This window comes from Colossoma macropomum, unplaced genomic scaffold (assembly GCF_904425465.1).
Source record: "Colossoma macropomum unplaced genomic scaffold, Colossoma_macropomum, whole genome shotgun sequence".
NCBI classification, from domain to species: domain Eukaryota; kingdom Metazoa; phylum Chordata; class Actinopteri; order Characiformes; family Serrasalmidae; genus Colossoma; species Colossoma macropomum.
In genome coordinates this window covers 45,228,743-45,246,410 of record NW_023494789.1, presented here as the reverse complement: position 1 = coordinate 45,246,410, position 17,668 = coordinate 45,228,743, and the positions used below count along the sequence as shown (strand labels likewise).

Here is a 17,668-nt window from a genome sequence, read left to right as displayed (position 1 = left end):
TTTAAAATAACAAACTTCTGAACTAAACTGTTTTACATTATTTTTGCTGGAAATAAAAACTATTTTGTATGGTGGCCATATGTAAAAAATGAGCTGCCAGAAGGAGGAAATCAAATAAATGGCATTTCCTTTAGGAGAGATAGGAGACAATGGATCTGAATAGATTTTAGAATAAAAACATATGTAACACACACATCATGTTTGTCATCGGAGATTCCATCGGAGATCTGACATCACCAAGGCGTGCTGCAGCTTGTGCAGCAGATGGAGAGCAACTGCAGTGCCTGACTTCAAAAACTGAAGACGCCTTGGTCCCACAAGATTTTAAATGTCATGTGAAATGGTGATGTTCTGCATCGCCAACGAAAGTTTGGCATTGTTTTCAGTCTAGCCTGCAACACGTTAAGTCAGTGCTACACTAGGCTGTATTAAGTCAACAGCAACCAAAGTCTGTCCACTCAGCACCCATCTTGGAAATGACCAGGCAGCTATTTCCAAACATACAAGATCAGACTCGTATCTATTAGAATGGGGAGGGACCTAAAAACCCTAAACAGGAGGCCAAATTACCATTTCAAAAACATTACTGATAAAATCTGATCTTATTAATAGTTTGTAATGTTTGGTTCAAACACACAAAAAATATTCATGTTGTTCTGGCATGCAGTTCACCGATGTGCCTTCAAATGCATTATATCCAGTGGGATACATGGCACAGACACGGACTTTGACTGTGTGGAGCTCAGCAACGAGCACAGCAGAAAGAGGCTCACAGGATCACACAACGTATCAACCAGGTCAAGCTAGCTATGTCAACTCTTCTCCTACTGGCTTCGCTCAGAACTGGGGTAAGGAACATTTCTGATGGAGCGATCCTCCATTGCTGCTCTGTTAAATGCTACTATTCACTATATCCATCCCTAATAAAACAGTTCACGTTTAGTGATAATGTCTGAAAACACTTGGGAAAAACTTGTGGCAGATGACTACAAACATTTAAAATTCTGTAATCACAGGCTTTAAAGGACAATATAAGTTAATGATGTTAACCCTTTTCAACACCAGTTGAGGTTGAGGTTGTGTTCGCTGGAAAAATATCACACAGATCACTGGTTCAGATTTAAGACTTGACTTGAACTGGTAATGATTAAGAACTTCATGTGCTTAGAGTGAGGCATAAGGTCAACAAGACCTAAGAAACTAAGAATCACTGCTTTAGACAAACACACAAACACACACAGAAAGAATCACATACAAATCAGTTACTTACAGTTTTCCATCAAGTTTGATCAGGAATCCTTGCTTGTCATACACTAAAGAGAAAACAAACGAAAGAAATCAACACAGTATACAGCGTACTCAGAAATACATTTTAGGGCTACACAGTATGTCTTCAATATTGTTAGTCAGGACACTGCCTTCTAGAACAGTGATGTCACAGAAGTCTGCAAAATGCAAACGAACCTCTACGTAATTACTGAATGTTTTATTTTAACTTGTGCAAGAATCCTGACAAATCTTTGGATGTTTGAATGAATTTTCACCATGTCATATCAATGACTATAATATTTTTATTAGAGATGCAATTAATAATTTTTTTATTTTAATTTTCCATTCTAAGGTCAAGATTTGATTAAATTTTTTGATAATTTAAGTGTTAAAAAAAGTTTTACAGATTGCTTTCCAAGTTGTTATATATTGCAAGACATACTGCAATCACATAATTGCAATGAGATCATTTATCTATATTGTGCAGCCCTAACATATATCCATGGCATAAAACAGCTTCTGAGTCCAGTTTTTGATAGTTTAAACAATGAATATTCATAATCAGAAGAGCGTGCATGTTTAAAGTAACAATCACACAGTAACGCTCAAGCAGTGATAGCTTTTGTTTGGTAGCAATTTATTTTTGTTATGGTGCATAACTAGTATTCAATAGGTAAGTATGAGGTACTTACAAGTAATTTTCTGACACATACATTACTACATATTAACTTATATGAAAACTACACTAAGTGCAGCAGTCCTCACACAGAATTTACAAGGTAAATATGTAGTACTTATAAATATTCTGTGGTACATACTTTGCATACTAGTAACTTGGATTAAGTAACCAGATATGTAAAGCAGTACATGTAAGTACAGCAGTACACGTAAGTACAGAGAAACTAACATGAGAAATACCAGGTGTATTTCAGCTTATAAAGATTCAGCATTTCAGTAAATACATGCATACATGCTAGATACATAATGTACCAATGCAATGTAACTCTGAACATAGTCATCAATTGTTTGCTTTGTCATCTGCATCTGTAACTCTGTCATACAGACAGTAGTTTGTGGTATTTACCACTACTGTGTAACGTCTTAGCATTAAATGCTGAAATATACCTGTTTTTTCCAGCATAAATTACTCTATATTTATAAACTGCAACTTGCAAAGCATGCACCAAGTATTACTTGTACGCATTACATATTTATCATCAAATACTGCTGCATATACCTGGCACGTACAATGAACATGCAATGCATGTATTACAAAATTACTTGTAACTACTATATACTTCCCTTTTAAAAATACTATTTATTTACCAAATCATTAAAATAAATTGCTACCCCCCAAAAGTTTAAATCACAAAATATTTTTCCATTTCATCCAAACATCCTAAATAAATATAGGAACACAAAGATTAACATTACAAATAAACACTAAAAGTAGTGCAGCTCATCCTGTTAATGAAAGAAAGAATGAACAAAACAAGAAAAAGAGAACAATTCGTTGGGGCACAACAAAAAATTCCAAGCTGACCTGACCACTGGTTAGATCTGAACAAAGAAAAAAAATGAAAAGTGAAAGCAAACGTTAATTTATGTTCCATTGGAAGCAGATATAAATTGACAATTTGAGCAATTTACATCAGAAAACATCAGTGAGACAGCGTATGTGAATGAAAGTGTGTGTGAACAGCACTGTCGGTAGGTGTTAGTGGCTGGTGTTTAGAGCAGCTTTGAGCAGATGTGGCACAAACTGTGCAGTGAGCCTTTTCTTACAAAGATCACTGTGCTTCTGTCAATGAGTAACACAAAGTCATGAATACTGTAAATACAGAAGCCATCTCTAGTTGTGAAATATCGAATTACACAACTAGAGGTGGCCAATGCCAGCAGAAAATGCTGACATGATTCTGTAGCAAACCTGCCCTGAAATAGCACAGAACTATTTATAGCACAACATAATGTTAAGTGAAGTAAAGCAGCTCATGTGATAATATATCCATGCTTAACTTAATAATAACACAAGAATATGGATAACTAAGCGTTACACTTTTAGATGATCATCTGAAGAGCTTCAATTAAAAAATAGATAATTATAAAGCTTGGTAGTTTTTAAAGAACATGAGACCATTGGTAATTATTAAAGGGTATTGTGCCATCTCTGGTAATCATGATTCAATTATTTCTTATCTAATTCAGAATTAATTACACAAATTACACACAGGTAAATGAAGAAATTGTTCCCACAGTAGTGGAAATTCTTTATATGTTTGAAAATAGACCAATTTTATTTTGGGCAAAAAATGAGCACACACTTAATTGAACGCTGTTATAATTGAGTAAAATAGATTCTAACACTACATACACTGTACGAAAATCGCTGCTACTGCACCTGGCATGACATTACAGTGCAAGTCCTCCCAGCCTGACTGATATGAAAACTGCCACTGATACCGATTTAACGGAGCAAAAAAAATTAGCAGATATAATTTTATATGGTCAAAACAGTTTAGGTTAAATTGTCCTCTACTGATATGATTTTCAGTTGTCAAGGGTGAATTGTAAAATGAAATCAGGTATTGAACAATGTAGATTTTTTCAGATATTTAGTGCTACTGAAGTATTTAGGTCTGTACCATTAATGTATTTCATTTAGATACCCAGACCTGCTCCCAACATGAGAAAAACACGGAGCTGGCATGTCTGACCAATTTCTGCAGAAAAAAGATTCTTCTGCATTACCTAGCCACACTAAGGATTTTCTGTCTCTTGTGAAATAGGTCCTACATTAACTCCTAACAAAACTATTCAAAATCAGCTGAAGTACAACAAAGGAAAAATGGTTTTAAAAAAAAATAATGCATTATTAAGTAAATTTACCCACAGGTTTCAGTGGCTGTGATGACTGGGACAGAAGCACTTTTAGAGTCTTTGTAACTGGATCGGTATGCGGAAGGCCAAGGTTTGTGTTTTTGTGGCAATTTGGCAAAGCTCTGTAATGTTGGGGGGTTAACAATGCTGTTTTATAAACATTTGTGTGTGTGCTAGTGTAGACAAGACTAGACAGGGCCCATATCACATATAAGACCAAACTCTCCTCAGTTTTGTTTTTTTTTTTGTTATAAACAAATAAATAAATAGTTTAACGCAACATGTGATAAAGATTAAAAAAAACTTCCTTTCACTCTCCAAACTACACAGTTTGATATGTAAACTAAGCTGCAAAATAATAATAATAATTTAATAATTTTATTTATATAGCACTTTTCATGCCGGTTGCAGCTCAAAGTGCTTTACAGACAGGTGATAAAACATAGTTATAGAAAAGATCATTAGTACTTAGTACTTAAATGGCTTGTCCGTGGTCACACAAACCAAAGCATTTACAAATCTCCACTATTTTAGCTTAGAGCAGTTTAGCCCCACCCATTCACATCTAAGGTAAAAATTTAAGATTTGTTTCAGCCCAGATAGTTTTAAATGAGGCACAATGAAGGGCAGCTAATCAGAACAGAGTTCATTTCCATATATCAGTGTTAAAGGCACACCAAAATTAATTCTACAGAAAAGTTTGAAAATGGTGAAGTAAACATGAAGTATGACTGCTTTTAACACATAAAACAAGTGCCACAACTAAAGAACAATAAAATTTTCTAATATAATCATAAAATATTTAATACAAAAAGCTCAACAAATGTGTTTCACTTCAATGAATAGGTTAAGAAAATGTATTTTATATTTCTATGTATCGTTTTTTTGTGTGTTTTTGTAGAATTATATATATTCTATTTCTAATTTATTTTGCTTTTACTAAATGCTTTGTAATGAGACAAATACTGCAAGGTAATGAAAAAACAAAGGTAATAAAGAAGAGGTTGCTGGTGCTGTCTAAACGAGTCAGCAAAAAGTATCGCTGACATTCTGGTGGCTTTTGTCACTCAATATGACATGCAGGCAGATTCTTGTATTGTCTTTAAAAAGGCTGCTACTGTTTTCTACTGGTGAATCATTAGCATCTAGCTTAATTAACAAAACTGTTTACTGTCAGACGAATAAAACTGCCGCATGATTTCATAAAAGAGGTAAAAGTACTGATTATTCGAATGGCTACATCATCATCAAATATTTTAATGATTACATTTAGCAAGTTTTAACAAACATTTGTTGCATAAAAACACACAGAAAATAAGAAGAATGTTGGATATGGACCCTGCAAGGAACAAGTCCGTCAGCATAAATTCCCTCTTTTAACAATACAAAGCTTTTATAGTTTAGCCTGGTTTGAACATAATGACAAATCAAACTTCACATTTGTTCTGCTCTATGGTTTTAGTCTGCCATCAGTGCTATTACCAAATGTTTGTTTCAGCCCAACTATTTAATACCAATCACTGTCCCTTGTCAAGGCCAGGGAGTAACCATCACAATAAGATTCTTGATCTAACCTGAATAACAATGACATTACTCCAATACCCTTGATAGATTTTTGTTCAATATCCATAAGGTAAAACAGTAAGCAGACTGAAAACACTGGAAGTTTCCAGAATGGTCAAACCAGGCTAGAGAATGATTAGCAAAAACAAAACTTACTGAACAGAGATGTTAGTTAGTTACATTCACCTCCCAACATTAAGAACAGGTTTAGCCTAAATGTCTTGAGGCATACAGTGGACCTATACCTGATGCTACTACACGTCCCACGTAGAGTAAGCTATCCACATCGTTCTCTGAAACACAAGAGTGTGAGTTAAGCTTAGGTGTGTGAGAATCATGCCATGTGGGGTGTGACATGCTGTTAGTTTCTGATTTGTTCAAAACACTGCAGAAAACGCCAACTTCGATCCATAGCCAAATAAAAAAAAATTAAGATTTCCCTCACAGTCCTGAAGCAGGCCTTCAACAATCTGCTGAAAGCACTAGTTCGACTAAATACATAAATAAATAAATGGAGGAAGGGAGGGAGGAATTAGTTAATTAATGCCTCTCTTTCTCGAACTACAGTTGATTAGCCAAGACATGTCTGGTGTCTGAAGTCTTCAACAATTTTACACTGGAGCTATGAGCCTCATGAAGCTAACAAGTAATGTAAGGTCATTAGCAATTAGCATTGGGCAAACTACATGCCTAAATCATCATAAATAGTTTCCTTAGTGATGAGTTGAAAGTAATCTCAAATAGACTTGCTAATGTGCTTTCTGACCCTGTTTGACATACTGTTATCTCCAAAATTCAGGCATTAACTACAACCATTTTTAGCTAAGCAACAAATTTGTCTACGTTTATAGATAACGATATGTCATACAGCGTCGGAAACCACGTAGCCTTATAAAACTGTGTGCAGTATACCATCGTCCAAACATGTTCCCTAGCCATCACCAGCTGACAGCAGGTAAGTGGGATCCAGTGTCTCGCCACCAAAAAAAAATAAAAAAAAAGCAATATAATAAAAGGAGCTGGGAATATTTATTGAGAGGATTCTCCAAAGCCCAGTGTGCTTAACTGATATCTGAAGCACTTTTCTCCAATTATTAACAACCACAACATCAAGATCAATTATTTTAGCCCATGTTGATGTTTCGCAAAGCATGACGTTATGTGCTCAGCTCGACCAGGCCCTCTCATGTTTTAAAAAATGTAAAAATAAATAAATAAATAAATAAATAAATAAATAAAAATAAACCAAAGTGATCCCGGACATAGAATACAGATTACATGACAACCTTTTTTCCTTTTTAATTCCACAGGTATTTTTCAAATTGATGGCCGTCTCAGTAGATGGAAACTCTAAACCATTCACAATACCATAATAAACTGGCTCAAGCCTAAAGTCAAGATTATACTGTACGATAATGCTTTTGCAAAAAAAAATTCAAATCATGAAAGAAGTCTTGGCAACCAAAGACAGCTTGCTACAAAGTTCTGGTAGTGTCAGAAGTTGTGGTCTAAAATCTCTCAATGTGACCACTGCTACGACACAAGTCGAAACACAATTTGATTTGACAGTTATATTATGCTGCAAAAAACAAAAAGCGAATTAGGTGCACCAAGTTGAAGCAATTAAATGTAAGTAAAATAAAGTGGTAAATGCATTTCACTAAGACATCATGGGATTATGAAAGCACCACAAAAAACATTCTAACTTTGTGCGCTAACCTAAGGTCAGTGCTGAGTAATGTTTGTTTATTTGTTAGCTATGCAACTAATTCTAATGTTTGCGCGCATGTATGCTGGCAGAATGAGTGTTTTTTTTGCTCTGTATATTCACTCTTACGAAGAGCATGTAGCTTTGTACATCTGTGTGATTGATTTCACAGTACAACCATTGTTAGCTACTAAACACAGCTAGCAAGTGAAGTGGATAATCAGCCACTAAAAAAGCATGTATTTTAATAGTTTCAAACAACAAACAAGAAAAGAAACTTACTAGCAACTGTTTATATGACAATTAATCATTCTAGAGCTGATGGACAGAAAAATTTGCCTAGTAGCCTCAAGCTCACTTTGGAAAACAGACAGTCCATTTTGCTCTTTTTCCCAAACCATAAAAGGCTCCAAATTCTTCATCTTCACTGTTTAATACATGTAATTCAGGCAAAACACAATGCAGAGTGTTTTTTGGTTGAGAGGCCCTAGATTTTGGCAAAAGAGCAAAGAGCAAAATCTGACCTCCACCATAACTGAATTCAGTCTCTCAAGGAATTAGGCCATGATTTTATCACCAGCATCTCGCAGTGTGACATGTAATAAATGTATTAGATCACTATTATCGTACAGTCTACACTGAGCATAAAACTACACAGGAAAACTCGCTCCATTTGAGATTATTTAACAAATCAACAACGTGTGTGATGATTTAGACATGCAGTGTGGATGTACAATTGGAGTACATACGTTTCCATTACTTTTAAGCTGCACTAGCCTCATAGCTTTACTGCAAAATTAAATAAGCAAAGTTCAGACAATAAATGGGTGATCGATTACATTTGGGGTAAAGGGAAAACTTTGTGAATATATTTCCCCTAAAGTATTTCTTGTTACCTGAACTTCTTTCAGTTCCCATTGCTGAGTAATTAGAGCACATTACACTTCCTAAGGCACACTAAATCTTAATCAAAATACAGTCATTTCATGTCAAGACTATTGTCTACATTGGACGAGTGGAAAGCAGGGTATTTGCTTTTTGCAGATTACATGATCAGACATGGATTTAATTAGCTCATGGTTACTGATACATCAATGATACTCCACCAGCTGACCCTCATTCGCCTTCAGTGTTTCATAAAACTATATGAAGCAGAACACTTTACCATTGTGTGCCTCAGCAGTTATGCTAGTGACAAGCTCCACAACACACTTTCCAAGTCTTAAATAACCTCTGAAAAACACTCAACTTTCAGTGACCTACAGTAACGATAAAACAGTCAGACTTCAGAATGATTACGCTGCCAGAGCCAGAAATTTGCACAGGCAGTTGGACTCCAGCTAATCTCTTAATGAAACAATCTCAGGTTGTAAGCTCTTGGGCCAAAAAATCTTGTGGAAAACTAAAACTAAAGTGGAAAAAATACAACTAAAAACCAAAGGGCTAAATGAAACCATGATTGATATCAATGGTCTGCAAGTATGTGCACGTAGGTATTTTAGTGGCAAAACCACATGAAATAAAAAAAAAATATTTATCATTCTTTGTTGTACCTCCTTTTTTTTTACAATTAAACAATGCTCAGTTAATATTTAAAAATCAAAGTACAGATCCCAACTGTATTTGTTGTTACAAGATTTAAAGCATTTTCAAGCATTAGCTTGAAAACAGTAAGCTTAGTTATAGTAGGCTTAATTGAAGTCATAGTGCTAAGTTAAGATATTCACCAAGTTTCTTCTTAAATTTGTTCATGAGAAAAGTCCTAAGAAAGCCCAATTTGTCACGTGTTCTTAAACCACACGACTGTTAACACCTTTGTGCTTGAGTGTATGTAGATTCTGTTCTTACGTCTTTTCTCCAAATCAGAAAAAATTGTCATAAATGTCATAATCTTTGTGAAAATTGCATAAGTGGGTTTTAAAAGAAATTAAGTGGATTTTAAGAAACAGTTTCTTTATAGAAAAGTATTGATGATAGAATGGGAAGTTCTCAGCCACACATGAGCCTAATGTCACCATGCTCAATACGAAGCATTTATTAATGGTTTGGGCTGTAGAGCAGTGGAACTGCATGGGTGATGGAGCTCCAGTATCTTTGGGATGAGGTGGAGTGGCATTTGTGATCCAGAACTAATCATCCAACATCAGTACCTGACCTCATTGATACTCGTAACTAAATGCAGTCAAATCCTCACAGCAAAAGTTCCAACATCTAGTGTTAAGTTTTCCCAAAAAAAAAGTTCATTTCTGCAGCAAATGGGGGGCAAACTCTCTATTAAGAAAAACTAATCTGCAAGTATATGTTAACTTTTAGATACACAGTACATATTTAGTATGATAAGGAAAAAGTCAACAGAACTTGTTGACTGGCCTAAAGTAACAAATAGTTATACTTTGGCTCCTGCCATTTCATATTAGATTTTTTTCATTAAATGTATTCAGAATTTATTACAATTATAATTACCTTATTACTTCATGTGAGCAGGCAGTTATCCAAGCATTTCACTGCTAGTTGTACTGTGTATGACTACGTATGTGACAAATAAAAGTTTGAACTTGGAATTAGATTAGAAATCTTTATCATTTTAGTAAAAATCTGCAGTACATCGAAGACCTGCATCCCAGGGTGGGCTTGCACCTCCCGATCTTATGTACTATTACTAGGCTGTAAACCTGCAAAAAAACACATTGTACCGCCAGAATCATGCAAAATGGAATACAGCTCCTCTACATTAACGACCCAAATATCTAACTTTCTTTAATTGCCCCCAAAACCAGCAACACACACCATCTTAAACACCTGATCAGGAGCCTGATTTCATTTGTTTATGATATTATCATGTCTCTCAAAACACAGCAATAAACAGAACAGTACAGAAAGTGGGAGAAGGAGTTTTGAATGGAGATACAGGACAAACCCTGGGACATCGCACTGAGAAGAATTAACGGAACAACATTTTGTTCCTGCCTCAGCCTAATTCAGTACATACTGGCTTGATTTTAGCCACAGAGAACACAAGTAAATGCTTTTTCGAAAAGCTGAGTCCCTCCATACAAAGTAAACTCATTTTCCACAGAACATGTTCATTTTTACCAACATGTTGATTTGCACAGGATTAATATAATCTGAGGTTATTTCTATGATGTGTTTTACAGAAGGTAAAGGAGAGCGCAGTCTATTACAATGACACAGCAGATTCGGACGGGACTAAAATCTCTGATGAACTGTGGTTAAAATAACATTCTCTCACCTCCCTGTGTAAAACTAATGAAGGGCAAGTACTTAAATTGGCTAAAATATTCCCTAATGTATGTGATACTTTTGACTGTTGCCATTCTGCCAGGGCTGATCCAACTCACATGTTCTGAGCATGCCCTAAACTGTTTTGGTCAACTATTTTTAACTCTCGGTCTGAAGCATTTGATGTTGAGATGCACAGAAAGCATGGAAATGGCTATTTTTTGTGTGTTTCAGTGAACAGTACAAAGAGAGATGCTTTTGCCTTCAAAACTCTCCTATAAGATTGGAAGTCAGCATATCCACTTAGTTTCACACTGGCTCAGGGACCTTTTATTATTTCTTAAATTATGAAAGATTAAATAATCACCAAAAAAATGTTTACAACCTGGGACCACATATTATCCTACTTAAAGCTGCAGACTTTCCCTTTAGACTAAGCGAGACAAAAGTATTAAGTGTTCTAAAAGAACATTAGAAAACGCCATCATATGACCAATATTATGTCACACACTGACTAAAATGTGTGTATGACTATACAGTGTTTGGGGGGGAAAAAAGGTGTTGCATGTTTTACTTACATGTATGTATAATATCTGCCCATTTACATACAAATATATATCCAAAAAAAACGTTTTTCTGACAAAGTAAGAAGAAGAACAGATTTAAATGCAATAAATACTCAATTTTTAGCCATATGATCTGGTCATATGATCAGGCTTGTGCTAGGCAAGATCAAAGAACATATGGATCACAAGGATGCAGACAATGGACCAGTCTCCTGGACGTGGATTAAGCCTAGTCTTGGACGGAACTGCAAATGGTGAATCACCATTGAAAACTCTCTTTAGTCTAGGTTTAGTCTTAATCTTTAGTCTTAACCTGAGACTGGCTCAATATCAATTCATGACAAAAAAGCTCTTTGGCAACACTGAAAATGTGCTCTTTTAAAAATAGCGTAGTTTAAAATACCATCAAATTGTGTTCTCAACAGCAGCCCTTCAGATGTGATTTGGGACACTGTAAGTGGTGCAGGCGAACCTCAGAATACCCTGAGGGAAATGTTCCAGTCACACACCGACACAAAGGGCTTCACGGTACATGTAGCAGTCGCAGTGGAGGTGTGGGTGGCTTACGTTCAAGCATGTTTACATCCACGTAAAAAAGCGCACATAGTTTATTTCTCCTGCATCTCCCAAATGACTTCAAGCTCAGGAAAGAGGTTAACGTGCACCAATCTGTGAGCGTTTTGCGCTCCATTTTCATATCGAAGTAAAGTTGGCAGCGGTAAGAACGCCCGGAGGCTACAGCTCCTCAGCCCTTTACGAACACCACAACACAATGCCAACAAACATTACGGTTCTAATTACTGGCAAATGCTGATCGATGAGCCCCAGTTACAGGAATCATTTCCAGCTTTACTGCATGTGTATTCAAGAAGTGTTTGTTTTTGAATGGGGCAAAAGGAAATATTTCTTTTTTAAACTGATCAAATTACGCAATAGATCTAAAAGAGTGCAAATTAAACACCCATCTAGTCTACCGTGCAAGACAAGCATGCTATTAAACAAATTGGTCTCACCTGTCATAAAATGCACTATTCTGTCCACAGCACCTTTAAAACACTTGAACATATTACTGATGAACTGAGATATAATGGCATGTCCCTGTGTGTATAATTTACTGTACTACCATAATACATTTTTAATCTGTGGCTGTTGGAACTAATCAAATAAACCTCCACACAGGCTCGAGGTGTTCAGAAAACAGATCTAGTCCAGGTCTAGTCCAGACCTAACTGTAAACAGTCCTGTACAATACTCATACACAGAGAGTATCATTAGGCGGACAGTTTTTCATGTTTACTCATTTTATTGTAAATACTGCATACGTATACTGCCATTAAAAAAAACAAACAAAACAAAAAAAAACATTCAGAACAGATCTTTAGGACATTAAAAACATGCTGTTGACCTGTGCTGGTTGAACCCACTCTGGGGGGTGGGGCATCATGTGCAAATGTGGCAGGCAGATATCATGCCTGTACAAAAAGTCTCCTATGGTTACTATGATACTAGTGGATATTTTAGGATATCCTCAAACTACCGTGTCTATTTTTAGTCATCAGACAAAACAGCGTCAGGTCTTGGAAAAAAACATTCTTGGTTTCAGTTCTAATACAGTTGGACATCAGGTGAAACAGCCTAGAGGCTAGGAGGCAACAGAGACCACTGCCTCGGATGATAAGGTTTGTGTGACGTTCTTAATTCTAATCTTTCTTACTAGATTGATAAGTTTCAAGTCACATAGATGGTTGTGAATCCTATTAAAATTTTTTTCTGGATGTTACCCAGTTTTACTTGTCAGATCAGATTGCATGTGTTTTTTTTTTTTTTCGGTCATTTGGGGCAAAGCAGTTCATGGTGTCAGAATAAGCAACAAGAAAGTCAGTTCATTTACATATATTATAGCTTAAAAATGGAGAGGAGAAGCTTTTAACAGACATTTAGGTAACCTATTTTGCTTTGTATTTTAAAGTTTACAGTAATTGCTTCATTAAACAATAACCCCCCATCCCCCCCAACCTTTTACGTGAATAATAGGATTCCGTGACCAGCAACGACTGGCCTACTTCTCAAATCCTCCAATATTTTCAGCAGTAATGGAAGCAGTAACACAGCACAGCAGTAATGGAAGGTTGGCCGTCATTGATGGTACAATTATAAGTCCAAAATCTAAATCACTTAGTTTAACTGACATAAAGGTATGTTACTTCTTGCACATTGTAATGTGACAGAGCAGTAACATATTTCCCATCGATATAGCAAGTCTGGCTGATGCTACCAGCCTTGAACAATGACGAAATCTAAATACTAGCACCTCTTCACTTGTATTCTGCTGAAACGTGTTCATCTATTGCCTGGCACCTGCCTAGAAATGCACAAGCACATCATGTTTATTAGTTTAGGGTTACTGACTACACAGTGATAGGGCTGTGACAACAACCACATTACCTCAGTCATACGATACCCACTGTGAGGTTGTGTCATCACTTTTTTTTCGGGGGGGGGTTTCTTTTTTGTTGGTGCATATGCTGTTTGATATGAATACAAACTTATTAATCATTGCTTGGTTATCACTCATTGTAATCCTATTCAAGGAATTCTGGAGAAACAAAACTTTTTCAGGTGCTGGTCACTTCAACTTCATGCACATGGTGGGGTACAGTCCATTAAACATATGGGGAGTTCTTTTGTGTGTATCTGATTATTGTTATTGTTTCTAGGCTTGATTACTTGTGATATCCACAGGTAATGTTCAGTTGAATATAGACACACACAATACACAGACATAATATACAGAAGCATAATGTAAACCACCAAAGCTAGATTATTACTGCTAGTTCTTCTGTGTGGTATCATCAATGTAGTTTTCTGTAATGTTGTGATAAAATGCTGCTTGATTAACAGGAAACAAATAAAAAAAAAAAATTGATCACAAAATCAATGTAGTTGACGCTAGCCGGTTGACGTTATTTGAGTCAACAATGGCCATGAAATTAAATCAAATGTTATGTGGCCAATTTTGGCACATTTTGGCTTCGAACCAGATGACAAGGGGAGATAGCGAATTTGGATGAGGCAATGCCGCATTTGTAGGAAAAAACTTTCCGTCTTCTGAGGAAATATGTCTAATCTAAGATCACATCGTAAAATTAACCATCCCTTGGCATCTGCAGAACTTGGCAGCAGCACACCTACCTCGGGAGGAGGTACTCTAGGGGCAATGGCTGTAAACCACAGGGACAGGTTGCTTTTTCACCACGGTAAGAAAAAAATCCATGCCGTCACAGCCCTACACAGTGATCTACATTTTGTGTATTTTCTCACCTCACCTATTTCCTGCCTAAACCCCTGGCAGGGGCACCCCACAACAGAAGCTGAGCCTTACAACCTAAAACAAAACAAATAACTAAAAGGCATTCTTCTGAAATCCAGAGAAATACATTCTCCACAATGGTGTTGGTATGAATTCAGTCACAATGTAAAATACATAAAAAGTAGCAACAGAACCTTAAGGTCCTTCACTACTAACTCAGGTGACCTTTGACACAACATCCTAACGGATTAATACTTACAGTGGATGACAGCCACTATGGATTTGAATATGAAAACTGAGTCTAAGAAAAACAGGTTCCAGATGGACATTACTACCCTACTGGCAGCATCTATAAATGTAGACAAAAACGTACATAAATATTTTGGATTTAAAAAGAAAAAAAAACATACAGAGAAAACTGGCTCTAAAGAGAGAGTAAGGACTCAAGGCTTTGAGCTGTACAAAAATAAAAGCAAGTATGTGGAACGTTTCAGCAAGTATTCTTGATCATTTTTGTTTCTAAACACATTAAACCTTTTACTAAGGCAATTCTGCAGCAAGGGGGCTTCAGGTAAGGCTTCGGAGATGGAGGCTTAGCTCCCTCCTCTGGTTAACATCTATAAACATGTTCTGCTCCTTCAAAGCCAAACTTCTAATTATCACCAAGATAACATATCAAAAGGGATTCCACACGCCACTCATGAGGATTATGACTGATGGCTTACAGCAGATGTGGAAAAAAGACTCTACGTATTATTCATTATGAATGTGGTACAGCAAAAATTGATCAGTCTTACTGGAACACATTTGAACTTGACAGGAAAAAAAGATAACAGACAAAACAGTGAGTGACGAGATATACTAACGTGATTTTTGCCCAAAGGCCCGCAGGTGCAGTCTCCCAGAGGAGTAGTAAAGGAAGCCCAGCACCAGAGTGGGACAAAGCACCAGCATCAGGTTCCTCGTGGGCTTCATCGCTCTCATCTTTTGCAGGCCATCTTCACAAAATCACCTGCAATAAGTAAAGAAAAAAAGAACAAAAAAATGCATCCATATATACATACATATACACATACATACATATTAATTACATAAATTACACATTCATGTACAATTATTAGTTATTAGTAATGTGACAATGATAGCGCTGTAATTATTACAGCTGACCTACTGCAGACAATACTGAGAAACATAGCTATATATACATACATATATACCTTTATATATACTGCAAACATATTTGTATATAGATATACACACATATATAAAGAGGGAAAACTGTGACACTTCATTTAATGCAGACCCATTTTGCTCTCAGACATACCCTACATAGAATATCTAGCATAAGTACTTATTTTTAGATTATTTTAATCAGCTCCAACTTCACACACAGCTGAGGCTGAGTTAGGTGTTGGCTAAGATAAAGATTTTCACACTGCTTCATTGAACCTATCTAAAGGTACAAAAGCCACATCACATTCATCTCAGCTCTGTAATCTTTCCTAGCTATTTTAGTTTCTAATCTCCAATAAGCAGAGAACTGTTGTACGTGGCTAGCAACTAGGGAACGACCCCTAACTAAAAGCTAACTCACCTAGCCACCTAACAAACGAGCTCAGAAAGCGGTAGTAATTTACAACCAGTGAAATGACCAACACCAGTCTGTTAAACAAAAGGACCATTCAACAGATCTATAAAAAGTACAAATGTATTGATTAAACATCTCCCTGCTAGCAAACGTGCTATGTTGGCTAGCTAGCTGGTTAGCTTATCGCATTGCAGCCACTGAGCTCCGTTCTGTTCTCCGTTACCTCCGTTACATTGTACCGTATGAGCCGGAGAGCTTCCTTCGAAAATACGCGGAGAAATTATTTAAAAAACGCCAATCCAGAGGAGGACAACATCGCGCAGAACATGCTGTTATCTTGCTCTTCCATATCCACAACTTCTATAAGCTTGGGACCGCATTTTCTTAGCTATTTCAGTCCGTTAGCAGAGTAAATGTCCTGAACAAGCCGCTACCGGAGTGGAACAACAACACGCTGAAAGGGCAGCGCTGATAGGACGCTTCAGACGTGTGACCGCACAAATCCAATTGGCCTTCATCTGATTCACCCCAAAACTCATTGGTTCTCATCTGATTCACCCCAAAACGCATTGGTTCTCATCCGATTCACCCAAACAGTCATTAGTTTTCATCTGATTAACCCCAAAACCCCACTGGTCCTAGGCTGAGGTAACGCCTCAAACCCACTGGGTCCTCATGTTACTCCAAATACCCACTGGTCCACGTACCAATGAAAAAGAAAAAAATTATAACAAATAATAATAAATTGGTCCTAAACTGAGCAACCCCAAAAATCCACTGATCCTGTATATATATACACTCTAAAAGTGATGTACAACACACTTGTGTTACCTGTTTTCACACTTTTTGAGTCATACTGTTTTCGGATGTAACATTAATGTAACCGTTAATATGGAGTTGGTCCCCCCTTTGCAGCTAATTGCCATGCTGAATTTCCATTCATCCAGAAGAGGATTTGTGAGGTCAGACAATGATGTTGGACGAGACAAAAGTATTGGGACACCTACACATTACACCTACAGGAGCTTTTATGACATTCCATTCTAAATCCATTGCCATTAATATGGAGTTGGTCCCCCCTTTGCAGCTATAAAAGCTTCCTTTCTATCCTTTCTACAAGATTTTGGAGTGTGTCTGTGGGAATTTTTGCCCATTCATCCAGAAGAGGATTTGTGAGGTCAGACAATGATGTTGGACGAGAGGGTCTGGCTTGCAATCTCTATTCTAGTTCATCCCAAAGGTCCCAAACGTTAAAAGTTAAAAGCATACAATTATTCAAAATGTCTTATGCTGAAGCATTAAGATTTCCCTTCACTGTAACTAAGGGTCCTAGGCCAAACCATGAAAAACAACCCCATAGCATTATCCCTCCTCCACCAAACTTTACACTTGGCACAATGCAGTCAGGTAACATTCTTCTGGTATTCGCCAAACCCAGACTCGTCCATCGTCACCCCACAGAATACGTTTCCAGTGGCAGTGTGCTTTACACCACTCCATCTGATGCTTGGCATTGTGCTTGATGATGTATGCTTACATGCAGC

General features: G+C 36.7%; 1 protein-coding gene across 4 annotated transcripts in view; it reads right to left on the bottom strand.

Annotated features, from left to right (window-relative positions):
- st3gal3a (ST3 beta-galactoside alpha-2,3-sialyltransferase 3a) overlaps positions 1–16,803 on the bottom strand; it is a 67,524-nt gene extending 50,721 nt beyond the window's left edge. Inside the window, exons 1-4 of one of the 4 annotated variants that reach the window (XM_036571468.1) lie at positions 16,364–16,803; positions 15,403–15,548; positions 5,958–6,005; positions 1,271–1,313 (exon numbers count right to left, since the gene is read on the bottom strand). In XM_036571468.1, coding sequence (XP_036427361.1) covers positions 1,271–1,313; positions 5,958–6,005; positions 15,403–15,520 — 209 coding nt within the window. In that variant the 5' untranslated portion in view covers positions 15,521–15,548; positions 16,364–16,803. Of the gene's footprint in view, positions 1–1,270; positions 1,314–5,957; positions 6,006–15,402; positions 15,549–16,347 lie in introns of all 4 variants that reach the window. The other 3 variants (XM_036571467.1, XM_036571470.1, XM_036571469.1) reach the window with 3 other exon arrangements.
- Between the last annotated feature and the right edge of the window lie 865 nt (positions 16,804–17,668).